Source organism: Mycena indigotica, assembly GCF_014461135.1.
Source record: "Mycena indigotica strain 171206Taipei chromosome Unknown Mind.scaff0011, whole genome shotgun sequence".
Taxonomy (NCBI): Eukaryota; Fungi; Basidiomycota; class Agaricomycetes; order Agaricales; family Mycenaceae; genus Mycena; species Mycena indigotica.
In genome coordinates this window covers 1,457,839-1,474,733 of record NW_023503010.1, presented here as the reverse complement: position 1 = coordinate 1,474,733, position 16,895 = coordinate 1,457,839, and the positions used below count along the sequence as shown (strand labels likewise).

The following is a 16,895-nucleotide window of genomic DNA, read 5'->3' as shown; positions in this document are numbered from 1 at the left end:
CGCCAGCATTATTAGCGGCGGCAGCGGCAGCGGAAGCCTGGTTGGTGAGTAAAGCAAGGGCCTCAGTTAGGCTATCAATTTTCGCCTCGAGTGAGTCCAGCTGGGCGTCTGCAGTAGGAGTGACTCCGGACGGCATGACGGGTGCGGGGACCACAGGAGTAGAGGAGGAGGGGACAAGTGGCAGGGGCGGTGACGAGGGCGGAACGGACTCGTACTCCGAGCCTGAGTCAGCGCCGAACCTGGCAATCTTGTCCGGTTGATCCCGTATCTTCTGCTGTAAGGGCAACCCCGGAGGCCTGAGATCAAGGTCCTAGCAGGGGAGGATCCAAGGTGTGAACATTGGTAAGCGAATACAAATGAAGCTGACCTAGCAGGGGAGGATCCAAAGAGAAGAAACTCTGAGGGTCCCCCTGCTAGGGAGCTGACTATATACTGCTTGTCCGTAGCTGCCACTGTCGGGCACAGAAGGCTTGGGCAGCGTCGCAGGCGAGGTCCCAGGGCGACCGTTGAGAGGGCGTTGATGGATCGGTGATTGTGCGGGCGAGATGGAGGGCCGGACCGGAGTTGGAACCGAAATCGGACGCGTCTCTGGGCCGAAAGGGAGGTTCCCCTGACACTATTAAAGATCTGATTATGCAGCCTAATTTGCAAACTCTTTGCTATATTAGCCATTTGCCTATAAACGAGAGAACAGAGAAACAAGCAAGGCAAAAGGCAAGCAAGATGAACAAACTTCAGGGAGTATATATTGCATTTACTTATCTGGACCATGGTCAAGAGAAAGTATGGTATCAAGATAATGTCAGTAGCAGTTCAGAGAGTGATACTGAGTTTTTCAGTACTAGTAGCAATATATAAATGTATTTTATTTTTAACAACAAGTTGAGCATATTTACCATATATGGCTATTTGTTTCTACCCAATAAGGCTAATCCTAATAAGGAGAATCCTAAAGGAATCCTAAGAATCCTAACTATACCTAATTTGGTAATGCTTCTTCAACTTTTTCTGCACTGGAAAAAAACTTTTTTTCCAGGCTGGAAAAAGTTGGGAAAATAATGAGAAAATAAGTTATTTTCCAGCATGGAAAAAGATAAGAAAATAGCCAGTAAATAAGTTTTTTTCCTCAACTTTTTCCAGGGTGGAAAAACACAATTTGCCCCCAGTGTCCACTCTGACTCTGCTCCGGTCCGGTTGGTCTTGTGCTCATTCGTGTCAGGCAGCTACTGGCTTGTTAGCTATAGTGGAAACTCCCCCTGTTCTGCACGGCACTTGAGAAGTCTACTGAAGGACAATCAGCTGGATTTGTCCTGGTAACTTAGTAACGGTACAGTTTACAGAATAACGACCTAGTGGATTGCTGACAGAGCGGACTCCGACCGAGTACTGACCACGTAGGTATACAGATTGACTTGAACTTAGGTTTTACAGAGAACTTGTGCAGAGTAATGCCCTAGTGAGTAAGCACGTAGGGAAGCACCAACAGAATTAGGTTTTACAGAGAACTTGCGCAGATCAACACCCTAGTGAGTAAGCACGTAGGGAAGCACTTTAGGAACAGGTAACACAGAGAGCTTAAGCTGAACCACGCCCTAGTGAGTAAACACATAGGGAGGCAGCTACAGATTTAGGCAACAGAGACAACTGAACCAGATACTGCCCCTTCGAAACCATCATACAACCTCCCCTCTATTTTCCCAAATACACCTCACCTCCCTGTTTCTATGCCATTCCTTGAATAAAGTTACTTCCAGGAAAACACAGAGAGAAACTATTTTTCCCTATGACACCGTCTCTTCCCACCCTAGGGCAGCCCATATAGGATGCCCACCCTTCACCTAGATATAATAAAATAACATTGTTAACTGTACTACATCTGTAATATACCTCTAAAAAAATTGAGTTATGGGATATATACCATTATATGATTTTAACAGGTTTTTTCTTTAAAAAAACCAACATCTCAAATATTGTCTGTCATAAATAAATTCTATTTTCAGAACATGATTTAGCCTGAATTCTAAATTATCTCTATTATTTTGACTAAGAAAATCTATGTTCATCTAGACTTTCTCTAGTCAATCAATGTTCTGACCACACTGTAATAATAAGACAGCAGCAACACACACTTCAAGGAGACCAATTTGGACTGCCTCTACAGTCAGCTGCAAAATGACCTCCTCATCATCTCGGTAAATTCTTGCATATGTTTGTGGTGTCCCCAAGCCAACAGAGTACAACTTTGAACTATGTCAGCCAAATGTCTTTCAAATTTGAATATAGGAAAATACCGAGATATTATCATCATCTGGGGCCCAGATAAATGTCTTCCCACAGGCTTTCATTGTTCGATACTTTTTCCCCTCTGCTAATGCCAACCATTGGCTGGTAGGTTGTTTGGAGACGACCCCTCTGATCTCAACAACAGGGTGATTGGCCCATTCAATGATTACCATGGGTTGGTTCATTGCATTTTTCACCACAGTAAACCCTGGGGCTTGTCCTGGCCTGTCTGTTTGCGCAGTGAAGTAGGTGCGCGCTTGTGGACCAGTCACGGTGCAGTTCAAGATGGTTGGATCAAAAGTGTTGAAGGTGAATGTCATCCAAATGGGTGCTGGCCCACCCGCTGGTGTGGGATATGGCAGAGCACCGAAGATTGAGGGCTGAGGAACAGTAGTATTAGGATTTGAAGAATTGGAGTTGGAAGAGTTCGGCCAGTTCCCATGTGCATATGGGTTGAACATCACAGAACTGTCCCTGAGGAAGTGCTCAATGGAAGACTTGAGGTCTTCAACGGCAAGTTGTCGCTGTTGTGTTAACGAAGACCCAAGTTCTTATAAACTCAGGCTGCGCTGCACACAATCTTCGAGTCACAACCTTCGAGTGAAGTAGCAAAACATATCTACCAAAGCCGATGTTCTAGTAGCAGAGCTCGGCTTTGGGCAATAACTGTCGTGTTTCGTGTGGAATAGAAACAATATACATGTACTGATAGATGAGACGCACGAAAATCATATCGGCGGCAGTGTTCCAAATGATTGGATAGTTATTGACTTAGCCAGATATCCTCTGTAGTACAGCTTGAGCCTTGCAATAGTAAAGTTGAAAGAAAGTGAGCGGTCCCCCGGATGCGCTGGGAATCTGAGGCGTCAAGTCGATAAACGAAGACCAAGAAAGTTATCATGGCGATGTGCACGGTAAGTGTAAGACTTGATCCCCGGCATATGTAGATTCGGTTTCATTTGATCCGCATTGAGACGTCGTCAGGATTATACTTGTATCTGCGGTACACACAGCAAGAGGAAAGAGACGAAAAAGTAACGAGAGTTCGAAAAGTTAGATTTGTAACGCCTTGTCGTATCTGGTGCTCTCCGTGAGGCTTAACGCTCATTTAATGTGCCGGATTCGGCGTGTAGAGCGGAGTCAGAGCGCAAGGTTGAGGGGTCTTGAGGCATGAGTATAGTGTATGCGATTGACGCATCTTGATTCAACTTGAAATTTCGAGCGTTCCTGTAAACTTTGAAGCTGACAAGTGAACGTCAACGGCCAAGTATGCAAGGAGGTCGAAACTTGTGACCAAACTTGTGATCGATGATGACTTTCTCTCTCTCAAATCTCAAACAAGTCAAAAATAGCGTCATTGGAAATCCTTCGGCAAAGCTGAGGCTTTCGAAGGACCTCGAGTTTGTTCAGACGTGAGTGGTCAGATTTCCTATAAGGAGGCTAAGTGAAACTAGAATTGTAAATTGCTTGACGGACACACCCGATGGTGAGGACGTGCGGATCGAGGCTGCTCAGGTAATTGCGTCAATATCATACGGCTCTGAGGCCGTACTTGCCACTCTACTTCGATGTGATGCCCCCCGAGCCTTTCTTTACGCCCTTTCAAAGCTTACCCTCGAGGACGGCCCTGCTGTTCGAGCGGCGTTTACGCGTGGATTGCGTGCACTGACAAGTGCGCTGGCAGACACCGTGGGTCCGTCCCAGTGGGGGCTAATGGAGGAGAGGACAGCTGGCTTGCGAAATTTGGCAGAAGGAGCGCTGGATTTGGTGTTCCAGACGGAGTCGCTGGACGTTATACTGCCGTTACTCGAGGATAGGGTGGTTCCAGTGGCAGTTTCCATCGCTCAGCTGCTGGGTCTTGCCATTCGTAATACGACATATCGAGTTACGGTGGTGGAATGGATTCCCCCACAGCAGCGCATCAAGACAGACATGAGGAGCAATCGTGGTTGGGAGAAGTCCGCTGTGCCCCCAAATAACACAGACATCCATGGAAGCTGGATATGTAGGCAACTCACCAAGCTTGTATGTGGTCGTGACTCCCAGGTATGTATGTGTTCACCTCTGCTGACATCAAGCCTAAGGCACAACTTCACAGCTCCAAGAGGCCGCTTTGTGGGCGTTATCAGTGATTACCAAGGACAATGCTGCCATCGTTGGTACATTGAATCGTACAATGGATACGGGAGAACCATTCCTCTCTCTCGTCCTGTCCTTCATCAAGTCACGCTCCACGAATCTACAACTTGCCGCTTGCTCTTGGTATCATTTTCTTCCCACGCTAGACCTCCTCAACTCACTATTTAAATAGTGCGACTTCAATCATTCGGGCTACTTATCCCTCAACAAATACAACGACTTCTTCTTTCGTCTCAGACCCACCTCTCGTCCAAGCCTCCTCGAATATAGTCATTAATGTTGTTAACCGTATTATTTCAACCCCCGCCACGGATGAAAACCTCAACAACAGAAGTCGTGCCTGTTTTATCCTCTGTACGTGGTGGTACCACTCTCAATTTTGGTCTACCTTACACATTTCGTCAGTCAATCTGGTTTCAGACCATCCCGCCCTTTGTACCACGGCCTACGAACGTGGCTGTCTCACGAAGCTCGTCAGACTGCTCAACAGTTTCGAGCGGGCTCCCCCCAACGCAGCGTCTTCTTCACTCTTATTTTTTCCAAGTGAGGGGCAGGAAGAAGAACCTACTCCGATAGCTGGCTTGCGTGAGGCTGCCCTGACCACCATTGCTGCGCTTGCGCTATTTGACAACACTATTCGAAGGAGCATTACTGATGAACACGGGACTGTGATTCTTCCCATCATACACGCTGGTCTTACACATCACAGTCTGGGTGTTCGGTGCGCGAGTCTTGTGTCTTGAGTTCACAGTCTGACACGTGATAGATATGCTTCCTGTCAGTGTGTACGGGCTCTGAGTCGTGCTGTCGCTGTCTTGAGAACCAACCTGGTTGATAGTGGCCTTGGCCGAGCTGTTTTTCGTGTATTCCTCAAGGAGGAAAGAAAACAATCGGAAATTGCACTCGCAAGTGACAACAGGGAAACGATTGGCAATACGATCGAGGGCGAAGATCGAAGGGTGACCGCCGCTGCTTTGGCTGCAGTCTGCAATATTGTCAATGAGTTCTCACCGTTACGACCGGTCAGTGCTATTCATGAACTCAGAACTTGGTTTCTAAATTCTACAACCAAAGGTTTATCTCAACGACGGATTGGTCCAACGACTGGTCAAGCTCGTCAACAGCGACGATGTTGACCTCAGGCTCAGTTCGTTATGGGCAATGAAAAACCTACTTCACAAATCCAGCCACGAGACGAAGCGTGATGTTATGCAAAGTTTTGGATGGCGGCGGCTCCTTAGGTACTAAGCACGACCACATCCTTGATTTTACTAATGTACCTTGTCTAGATTACTAGAAGAGCCAAATAATGCACTGCAGGAGCAAGCTTGGGCCGTCCTGCGTAATCTTGCGGAGGACGACAGTGGTGTGGAGATGATATCTCGGGAACGTGAATTCGGAGGGACTGTGCTCCTCGCTCATGTGACTCGCGTGTTAAAAAGCAGTCCGACCAAGTCATCCTCCGACGATGACATTATCCTTCAAGCGGCCTGTCTCCTTGGCAATCTGGCCAACGTCAACTCCATGCAATCATTAATCACGGGCAATGCTGAACTTTTGGGAGCGTTGCGAATGGTCTTAGCAGAACGGAACCCCAGTATCAGGCGACCTATCGTTGCGGCTGTTTTAGAACTGGCAAAGGGAAGTACAGTTGGTCGCAAAGCGCTAGTGGATGCTGGCTTGGGCGGTACTCTGCAGACTGTCACAGCAACAAGTCGCCACAGCAGTGTTTCTGGTCCAACAAGTCTCGGAATTCATCATAGCCATATGGAGGACGACCGAGATGTCATCGATCAGGCAAAGACTGCGTTAAGCTGGCTCGAGCATGGCGAAACATATCGATGAGCTTTCAGAGGGGTGTTCCCGCGATCCGGGTCGCTGGCGTCACTCGACGCCGCAAGTCATTTTCTCTCGGTCCAATGTTACATCGCATTGCTCAAGATGTGGCTGTTATTGGTTCCTCCGCCGTTGATCGTTGTTCCATTTGAGCGCAGTGGAGTCCAAGAGTCTAGAGAAATATAATCTCCTTGCGAGATTGTTTCTAGGCCAGTGGTCTACTACTATTTGTATCAAGTCAGCTGTCGGGCGACGAGCGTGCTTTCGCTCCACCGGGTGACTAGGAGCATTGATGCTTATTGAACTGTCTGCTCTCTTCAAGCTGCTAGCACGACAAAGGAACACAGCAACTTAATCTGGCGACTTCGGTCAGCGGAATAGAGAATCGAGTGTTATGATGCCTGGGATTCAGATTGAGCGATCTCGAAGCCACACCATATGCCAATGATTCCTTCCCTTTGACGACAATCGAGTTGGATGCCTGCTGACTCGTCTTCTTCTCCTACTACTTTATAGCTGCCATAAAGGCGAATGCATCACGATGTCCGAGGGTGTGATCAACTTGCGACGGCCATTGGATACGAACTCCTGGCGTTCTGGCCTGCACCCCCATCATGTCACGGCATGTCTCGGCTGCCCGGCCGGCGAGTGCTTTGACCAAGCTTTGACTGGGTTCCCTCCACGCTGTCATTCAGCCTCCGGAGTGTGTGTGAGAGTGGCTCGGCGTCACCGTGAGGCCGGGAGGTGGGAGGCGAGAGGTGGGAGGCGGGAGGTGGGAGGCGGGAGGCGGGAGGCGGGAGGCGGGAGGCGGGAGGCGGGAGGCGGGATGGGTGGCGCAAGAAACAGAGAGAAAAATCCATAAATAAATTCAAGTTTTTTTAAAATAAAAACATAAATAAATCCAGATAAAAAAACAAGGGCTACACTACTGAGTGGCTCGAGCGCCGTCCGGTAGACAATGGCCGCGACTGGCTGGTGAGGCCGATGCTCCAGCATCGCCGAGTCGCAGGCGGCGTTATGCTCGGCGAGCCCACGGACACGGAGAATGGCGCCGGTCGGTGGATGCACCGTAATCTCGAGATGGGCAGGGCAGTCCGTCAGCGGGAACGCCGCCGTTCGATTCTTGCTGTTTCGTTTTGTGTGGTCATAGCCACAAGTGCTGAGAAGGAGAATAAGCAAGAGAGCTGTGCAGAGCATGTAAAGACAACACACCAGACCATAAGAATGTACTTGATGCTCCATATGGCGGGAGGGCTACTGCGGTCCTTGTGGTTTGACCAGGCAATGGACCAATGCCCTGTCGGACAAGGACCGTCAGGATCATGGTGGACATTGTAGCGGGCGAGATGTGAGATGGCATCGACCTGGGCTGACGGGTTGGCGGTGTGGTCATAGACTAAGTCGAATACTAGGTGGCTCTTGGCCACTATCGCCGCCGCTCCAGCATCAGAGACAAACATTTTATTTTTGGGTAGTTTGCGATTGATGTCGGCGGCAGTGAGTCGGGGAATGCCATTTGGCGGCAGGGTGCGGTCCTTCGGTTTACCAGGCATCAGGAATGATCATGAGACGGGGTAGAGATGGTGGTTTGTGGTGGTTTGTACAGAGTGGCAAAGTTTGTTGGGAAGTCATATTGGGCGGACAATGGAGGTCTGGCGAAGAGGGCGTCATGGGAAGCGGAGAGCAAAGCGACAATCCCAAAATGACATTTGACAGCTCTTGCCGAGCGTGCCGTTGTCCGATCAGCCGATGATGGGGGTGCGGGCCCAAAAACCCGAACTCCTCTAAATCTTCACGTGTCGATCAGTTGATCATCCATGCGACTTAAATAGAAAGGTCGCTGTTGTTGGTCTTGTCTCTTCTTGTTGTTGCCTATCTGATGCTTCCTAGCTCACTGGCCATTTACTTACTCAGTCTCCTTGCTTTCGTGAACGCGGCACCATGCGATCTCTACGCCTCTGGTGGTACTCCTTGTGTTGCTGCTCATGCAACGACCAGAGCACTCTTCGACTCTTTCATTGGTTCGTTATATCAGCTCAAACGCGGCTCTGATAATGCTACTCTCAATATCGCCCCACTTTCGGCTGGTGGTGTGGCTAATGCTGCTGCCCAAGACTCGTTCTGCAACGGAACAACCTGCTTAATCACAATTATCTACGACCAGACGGGTCGCGGAAACCATCTTACGCAGGCACCGCCAGGTGGTGCCGCACAGGGCCCAGAGGCGAAGGGACTCGATAGCCTGGCGGCTGGTGGCGGAGCACCAGTAACATTGAATGGACGAAAGGCCTATGGTGTATTCATCCCTCCTGGGACAGGCTACCGCAATGACGCCACAAATGGAATTGCAGTGGTACGTTCGGCTAGGAATACGTCAATGGAGCTTACCTGTGTTCCAGGGCGACGCAGCAGAGGGTATATATGCGGTGCTTGATGGGACTCACTATAACGGTGCCTCGTATGTCATCTTGTCCGGCTTCTACTTAAAAAAAACTAGATCAATGCTGCTTCGACTATGGCAACGCAGAGACCAACGCTCAGGATACTGGTATGTCTGTAGGGTGTCTGGCATCGACAACTCCATTTAAATAAAATTAAAACAGGCAACGGGCATATGGAAACCATATATTTTGGTACAGCAGGCGGCTCCGGCGCAGGAAGTGGCCCTTGGGTCATGGCTGACCTTGAAAATGGACTTTTCTCTGGCCAGAACCGCAACTCCAACCCTGGCGACAAAACTATCAGCAGCCGCTTCATTACGGCCATCGTCAAAGGCCAACCCAATAACTGGGCAATCAAGGCTGGCAACGCCCAGTCGGGGACTCTGACAACAATGTGGAGTGGTCCGAGACCCACCGACGGATACAATCCAATGAAAAAAGAAGGCGCCATTCTCTTGGGTGTTGGTGGCGACAACAGGTTGGCGAGGTTCGATTCTGAACAATAAGGGTATCTTATGCTCCTTTTGTAGCAACTGGGCTCAAGGCACATTCTATGAGGTATCAAAAACTCCTTGACCATATTGCTTCCCTTAAAACGCTGCTAGGGTGCGATGACCAGCGGGTTTCCCACCGACGCCGTTGAAAACGCTGTTCAAGCCAACATTATTGGAGCTGGTTACGCTACTACTTCACTGGTTAGTGGTCCGGCAATGAGCGTCGGCTCAATTGTTTCTCTCCGAGCGACGACAGCATGCTGCAGCAATCGATATATTGCTCACAGTGGCTCGACCATCAGCACACAAGCTGTCTCCTCATCCGATTCAATTGCTACTAGACAATCTGCTTCTTGGTTGGTTGTTTCAGCCCTTTCTGCTACTGCGGCATCCACCCCGGGCACCTACTATCTGTCAAACGTAAGACCCGTTAGGTACTATATTGTGTATGGATATAATCTACCTAAATGGTCCGCCTCAACTCGCCACCAACGGTCCGATGTCCTGTCACGGCGTTAGCGGCCTTCGGAAGCTGTCAAACACCCTCAACCTCCCGCGGCGCCGCCATGGTGATCAGCAGTGGCGCTCCTTCAAAGCGCCGCACGTCCAACCGGCACGACAGACCGAGCACTTCTGGTGCCGGGAAGTATCATTTGACTCCCCTCAAGGCGCGGGATGGACGCATGAAGCGCGTCATTCAGCCTACCAAAAGTCAGGCTGTGCGTCGGGCTGCTCTCCGATCACAGCTTGCGCTCCTTCTTCAAGGCGACAGTATCTCGGATGGTCCACAGACACTCGGCAGCACCAGCGAGGAGCCTGGAGGCGACCAATGGGTGGATGAGATGCCCACCGATAGCCTCCCGGTCCCGTATTTTGAACCGGTGCAGGTGCCTCTTCCCCCGCGCCGAGCTGCGGTCTCTCGCTTCAACCTTGCTGATGCCTGGGGGAATCTCCTCCCTGCTCTGGAGGGCCCATGGTCCCAGTTCAAGCAGGCTACTTATGCCTCCCCACCCACTCACATTGGGCCCTCGCTCCACCATGAATGCCAGCATGCATGCGACACTTATATCAACAAATCAGTTGACTGTCTCTACCCCACGCTGTATGCTTTCTTCAATCATAGCTAGATTTTAGCTGATCCGGCCACAGATTTACAAAGGGTCTTCATCTCAACCTGCTCCTGCAAGCCACTAGCTGTCCTCTTGGTCGAAAACGGAGTCTTCCCATCATCCCCCCAAAGGCCACGAATCGCCGTATCCATCGATCTCTTAGAGCTGTACAGGGCGTTGTTTGAACGCTCCTGCGACGCGATTACGGCGCTGGCGAATGCACTTCAAACTGTGTATGAGCGGCGGGGCTTCAATATATCATCAACACAGGTGGGTTCAATTAGTTCAGCCTTCTTCACTCAACGCTTAATCATCTACGTAGCGGACCGGCGTCAAAGCGTCCAGATCCATTTCGGCGAAGCCTCACGCAGGCTGTCCTTTGGTCCAGTAATCTGCGCGACCGTATAGCGCTTAGAGTCAGTGCAGCTCTTGCTGCAGCTGACAGGTCTCTGTCATCCACTGCTCCCTCCAGTGGCGCCGCTACCTCCCCTTCGAATGCCTCCGCCGCCGCCTCAAATGCCCCCAATGCCCCCTTCTCCTTCCTTCTGTCCCCCCTTCGGACGCCTCCACCTCCGCCTCCACTGCTCCTACGGACGCCGCTCCTGTCCCTTCGAATGCCTCCGCCACCGCCTCCAATGACGCCTCCGGTCATGTCCTCCCTGCCTCTGGCACCGCCCATCACGCAGATCGATTGCTCCACGACCGCTGTCCACTGTGTTTTGGTGGGGTTGACTGGGGAAAACCACTATCCAGGTGCATACTCCAATGCTGTCTTGAGTTTCTGTGCTGATATATTCCAGTGGTGGTGATGTCCAACTGGGAGGAGATGCATGCTTTAGCTACCGTCACCTTCGTTCCGCGGGGGACGGCCCAATTGGTTATAAGCCCCAATACTTTGTCTCGAAGGCAAAGGTTGAGCAGGTCCGACGGCGTGTAGACGAAGCTAAGCGAAGAAGGCCAACGCAGACCCTCGATGACAGCTGTGCAGAAAATTGGACAGCTGCCAACGAGAAGAAGAAGTTGGTTGATCCCAAGCGATATGATGCCAGCGGCATCTTTGCTTTGATATGTCGCCATGGTCAAACACTTTTCTGCTGCAACATCGACACCCCAGGTGAACAGCACTACTACATCATTGCCCTCCTTGAGGAGGTGATCCAACTTTTGCCTCCCGATGCCACTATCTCCCAAGCATATGATGTAGGCTGTGTTATTGACCGTAGCCAGTATCTTGTAGGTTTTTTAATCTGTTTTTCTTTCTGTTGATAATGTTCTATTTAGTTTGATGTCCTGGGGACAGGTGTTCGTGAACGAATTAAGTTTGTTCTGAATGCCATGCATGCCTATGGCCACGAGTGGCGATGCCAACTCCAGTATAATCCACGGATGGTACTAGGAATGGGCTTGACTGACCATGAAGCTGTTGAAAGACTATGGTCACGTATCCGGAGGCTGATTCCAATTACCCGTGGACAATGGGCAAGTTCTTATTGGTATTGCAATCTTACCCTAATTCAAATTTAGAACTCACGTCGCATCTGGACCATTGACCAGTATATTGCCTTTGTCAACACAGACGGTTTCTACCGCTTGGGTGACTGGGTACTTCGGCAACAATCCAAAAATGTTCGGTCGCTATTATGATGCTGGGAACCTGCTACGCAGATGTGGTATCCCTATTTCTGATCTGCGGGATGAATGGGCAGCTCAGAAAGCAGCCCAAACTTCTGGTCGTAGCCGTAAGTAGTCAGATGTAGCTGTATCTGAGCTAACCCAGTTTAGATGCTCCAAAGCGCCTCCGCCGTGATCTTGATAAGGTGGTTGCCTTACAAGCTCAAATTGATGCCATCGAAAAATCTCTGGGAGATGTTCGGGAGTCAATCTCCAATCAGACGGCTTCTAATGACTCCTTTCGCCTCCTTCGTGAACTGCAGGCTACACATGCTGACCTAGAGAGGCAGGCAGAGGCCTTATACTCGTCTCTGAACATCCATCAGATCTATCCTGCTCTGGAAGGGCTACCTCCAGAGCTTGCCCGACTTTCTTGTTACTATGCGTGATCTGAAGATCAATATTCGGCGAAGGGCAATAGGCTCGTTTCAAGAGTGGGAAACTCTTGATCAGGCAGTCTCAGGCCGACGGGAACCATTGGGTAGATGCAAAAATATATTCTTCTACTTGTTATCTGACCGTTATTAGGAACCAAGTTATATCAAGCAACCCGTTCAACTATTACGAAACGTCAACCTGCTCTACTCAAAGCACTTAGGAAGTTTAATGGCTATTGCTCTGAGTTCGAGATTCTCCGACCTCCAGACTGTCAGATCGCTGTTCCACGCCCATTGCCAACCACTCTTGCAGCACTCCGAGAAGACTCCTCATTACATGAAGACATCTGGACAACTCCAACTGAGGGACGACCTCCACGATGGCTTGAGGATGAAGATGTTCGGCAAGGCATTCGCAACCTTCATATTGTTGATCGGTGTGGAGAGGAGGAGTTGAGACTTAAATCAGAAATTGCTAATATGCAGCTGTGGCTTGAGAGAGAGTTGAATGTTGCAACCTATGCAGTTCAAGGGAATGAAGGTATTGCCTTTTGGTTATGCTTCACCTTCTCACGCCTACTAGACCCTACTCTAGACCTCCCCCTTCAAGAAAGGGTAGAGTATATATCGAGCCTTCAATGTGCTTGGGCAAGGGGTATTGATAGTGGGGCATCCACTATGATTGCCTCTGTTAACTCAGCAGTGCCTTTGCCTGCAGGTGGCTTCCAGAGGCACCAGCTGGAGGAGTCAGAAGAGCTGCTTGATTCAGAAGGTGCTTTGTTTGAAGGAGCCAATGCTGATGAACAGGACCTGTCAATTATTGAACCTGATGAACCTGCTGAATCAGTTGACATCTTTCAGGAGGTCTTAGATGGCAATGATGGGGAAAGTAATACAGAGGTTCTTCAACTAGAAGACTTTGTGATTCAAATGGAATCCTCTGTGGTATGCATTTTCTTCTGTTAGGTTGGCCTTCATCTGACCTCATCCAACCTTCTTTAGCCTCCAATGCAGGTTGACACCACCTTTGTTCATGCCATTGAACAGTATCTTTCCTCTCAAGAAGACTCCCCTTCCCTCCATGAAACACGGGTTATCATTGATATCCATGGCCGAAAGCAGCTCATAGATGCCGAAGATCTCTCTCGCCTACAAGGGCCTACACGGTGGTTGAACAATTTCTGTATCAACGGGGTTGCAACAGCAATCATGAAATCCCTTCTCTCCGAGGAGGATATCGCCCAGTGCATTGCTTGACACCTTGGACCTCCATCGAGTCCAATATGGGTCGGATGAAGCCATCCTTTGGCACCATTTGGCTCCAACCGAATACTGGTCTAAACCCTTGTGGCTGATTCCTGTCCATCGACGCTCACAGCAGCACTGGGTCTTAGCTGTAGTGTCAGTAGAAGAGAAGTTGGTCTTCTTCTATGACAGTTTTGCAGAGGTGGAAGGTTGGGAGGCTGACTTCAAGGTATGTTATCACTTACTTACTTGCAAGTGCTTAAGCCTACAGGACATTGCAACTCTCCTCTCACATGTTTGCTCTTGCTGCTGCTCATGGTCACAAAATCAATACAAAAGCGGCCACTGTCCCATGGTCTGCACACCCATTATTCCACCAAGTGAGACATTGGTTTAACAGCTTTATTGCTCCAAGTTTAATGACTTTCAGAATGTGCCTCAGCAAAGCAATAGCCATGATTGTGGTGTCTGGGTTTTATGCATGCTCACAGCTATTCTTCGTGGTTATTCCACTGTGAATATTGCTGAGGCGGACATACCATATATCAGGAAGCTCTTCACTCGGCTGATCTATACATTTCCCCGGTATGTGCGGAAGAAAAGAGGGGATCAGAGGTAGTCCGTGGCGAACGGTGGTGGCTCAAAGGCGAACAGAGGCAGTTCAGAGGCAGTGGTACAGGCGAATGAAGGTAGTCTAAAGGCGAACAGTGGTGGGTTGGAGGCGGCCGGTGGTGGCTCAAAGGCGAACAGAGGCAGTTCAGAGGCAGTGGTACAGGCGAATGAAGGTAGTCTAACGGCGATCGGAGGGTGGGTTGGAGGCGAATGTTGTTCAGGTTATGATTGGACTCAACTCTTGAAACATTGGTAGTAAAGACGGTAGATAGTACGAGCCTCCCAATGAAGAAAGTCTTGCAACATAACAGCCTCGTAAGGATTCTCCACCATATCATAATGGATACTAAGTGCTCGATTCCAAACCTCCAGTCGCTTCTGTATCTCAGAGCGCAGCCCATCCATCAGTCCACGCTTCCCATAATTTGAGAGACCAAGATAGACGCGGTCTTGGACAATCTCTAGTCGGCTACGAACACCGTGTAGGAGTTCTGACAGTGCGGCAGTGTCCAAGCTATCGTATTCACAGGGCTGAGTGCTGCCAGAGAATGGTGGTTCATTGAGCCATCGGGAAATGGGGAGTTTTTCGATTGTGAATGCCAATTGAAATCCGAGACGAAATAGAGGCCGAGCTTCGGGTAGTGCACGGCGCGCATAGAGCTCGATTTTGTAGCTGGGTGCTCGTAGGCCACGTACGGCAGCCTTCGCTACACGTCGACGACTAGTTCGGGAGGCATTGTGCTGAGCGCGCATGATTTGCCCTCTGTGATTTGGAGTCAGCTAGTATTTAGACTGAATATTGCTGTAAAACGCACCGAGGACTCGTGTTGTATCTTCTGTTATACCCCTTGCATGCTGAGGCTTGTTCTTCCGTCGTATGGTATTTTTTGTGGCGACCCATGATACAGAGGTCAGAACTGAAATCGACTTGGATATGGTCACACTAAGGGTTTTGGATTATAAGAACATCTTCGCTAGCATAATGGCACTCACTACGAAAGACAAGTGCTGTGTATAAGCGTGTTCGGGCGGCTTCCCTGAGCTCCCTGATGAAATTTCCATTGGAAAACATGTAGAACTGACCTTGAACGCGTATCATCTTTGTGATGCGAAATTTACAGCGAGGGCGGGGCGGAGGCGGTGTGACGGATGTGACGTGGCCTCTTTTCGACCACACGTTCCAACGACGCCTGAATGCCGCTTCTGGCTCCTGGCTGCGGAAGCGTAAAAGCTTAACTCTCTAAGCCCGCCGCTCAATGGACTCAATGGCGGCTGCCCTGGCTGCACGTGCAGCATCCTTTTTCCTTCGACGACCACCACCACGACCCTTCCTCTGACTGTGAGCAATTTGCTCTTCACATTTCTCACTTATTCATCTCAACAGCGGGTTGTGGGACCTCCCACACCCAGACAGACTGGTTTTGGACAACCCATCTTGTTCTTGCGTCGCTCAACGACGACAAAAAGACTGTTTGGGCTTGCTGTTGCCCGCAGTCCCAGCTCATCTCAACTGGCCTTCTTGCAACTACAACCACCAGCTCTGACAACGAACACCGGCCCTACAACTTTTTTCGACTTTGCTTTTTTCGGCGACCATTTACTACTGTCTTGCTGTGTGAGCAAGCTATTATCCTTACTGTTCTAACCAACACTGACCCTTCCCTCTAGCTCTCCTACGAAACTGGCCTCCTTGCAACCAACTACTAGCTCTGACTGCCTCAACTCTTCACAACTTTTTGTCGACATCACTCAGTTTGTGAGTCTTCCCTTCATACTGACGCATACTCTCAACATTTCACCCAGATATCAAAAATGGACAACCAGCGTCCGATAGACGACCAACGTGCAATGTCTGGAGGTGGCGACGACGAATCTGAATATAGCACGAGTCCGTTATCCGAAGAAGGTCCACGATTGCGTCCCGACCCAGCCCTGGAGGGCGACTTTACCTTCGGAAGCGAGGACTACACCCAATTATCCGACAGCTTCTTTGCCTCTGATTCCCTCCGCAAACCTCCGAGTTACCCATCGCTATCTTTCAGATCGGATCTCAACTTCCAAATGCCAGACCCAGCTAGTGTCGACAACTACCAGCACGGCGATAGCTACGACTTCGCCACCAACAACTATGTCACCAACAACGAAAACAAGTATTACAACGAACACAACGATGCGGATATCAGCCTGCCAGCCATCACCACCATTGAAGACTCTGTCCGTCGACCACCAAAACTGCCACTGCCACTGGCTGGTTTTCCTTTCACGCCCATGGATGTCGGAGGTGGTGGTAGTCGCCAGTGGGAGGGGGGCGAAGGCGAAAGTAGCGGTGACAGCCTTCAAGAAGGCGGTGGTCGAGGTGACCCGCCTCCTGTTCCAGAGGCGGATCAACGTCATACCCGCCTGCGAACGACCATCCCACTCTCCGCGCGCGGTGCCTCCAGTCGCGATATCATCGCTGCGACAACCGCTCGACGCGTTCCCGAGTTCAAGAAGACGACGCCACAGACTCGGATTGCGTCAACCCTGCCCTCATCTCGCCGCCAAGGCCCAGAAGGCGAGAAAAGGCGGCCCTTCACACCGCACTACCGGTCTCCGCGGAGCGTGCGACAGCTTTAGACAGCATGCCTCCGACGCCAGCGAGAATGGGCTCCGTCCCCCTTGACCCGGCGAAGGCGAAGAGTGGGCCAT

At 50.2% G+C, this 16,895-nt stretch overlaps 3 protein-coding genes across 3 annotated transcripts; all 3 read left to right on the top strand.

Moving 5' to 3' along the window:
* Positions 1-3,591: 3,591 nt before the first annotated feature.
* On the top strand, positions 3,592-6,267 carry MIND_01168700 (uncharacterized protein; the record flags this gene model as incomplete). Its single annotated transcript, XM_037368207.1, has 8 exons — positions 3,592-3,695; positions 3,738-4,329; positions 4,382-4,545; positions 4,595-4,776; positions 4,828-5,143; positions 5,189-5,444; positions 5,497-5,663; positions 5,712-6,267. 8 exons carry the CDS (start codon positions 3,592-3,594, stop codon positions 6,265-6,267), a joined length of 2,337 nt encoding a protein of 778 aa, XP_037215133.1.
* A 1,870-nt stretch (positions 6,268-8,137) lies between these two features.
* On the top strand, positions 8,138-12,362 carry MIND_01168600 (Alpha-L-arabinofuranosidase B domain protein; the record flags this gene model as incomplete). The annotated part of the gene is made up of 13 exons (XM_037368206.1): positions 8,138-8,611; positions 8,658-8,709; positions 8,756-8,806; positions 8,862-9,177; positions 9,230-9,257; positions 9,305-9,639; positions 9,816-10,295; positions 10,625-10,718; positions 10,775-11,055; positions 11,103-11,535; positions 11,584-11,675; positions 11,827-12,041; positions 12,085-12,362. 13 exons carry the CDS (start codon positions 8,138-8,140, stop codon positions 12,360-12,362), a joined length of 3,129 nt encoding a protein of 1,042 aa, XP_037215132.1.
* Positions 12,363-13,028: 666 nt separating this feature from the next.
* On the top strand, positions 13,029-13,607 carry MIND_01168500 (uncharacterized protein; the record flags this gene model as incomplete). Its single annotated transcript, XM_037368205.1, has 2 exons — positions 13,029-13,295; positions 13,353-13,607. The coding sequence occupies 2 exons, from the start codon at positions 13,029-13,031 to the stop codon at positions 13,605-13,607; spliced, it is 522 nt and encodes a 173-aa protein (XP_037215131.1).
* Between the last annotated feature and the right edge of the window lie 3,288 nt (positions 13,608-16,895).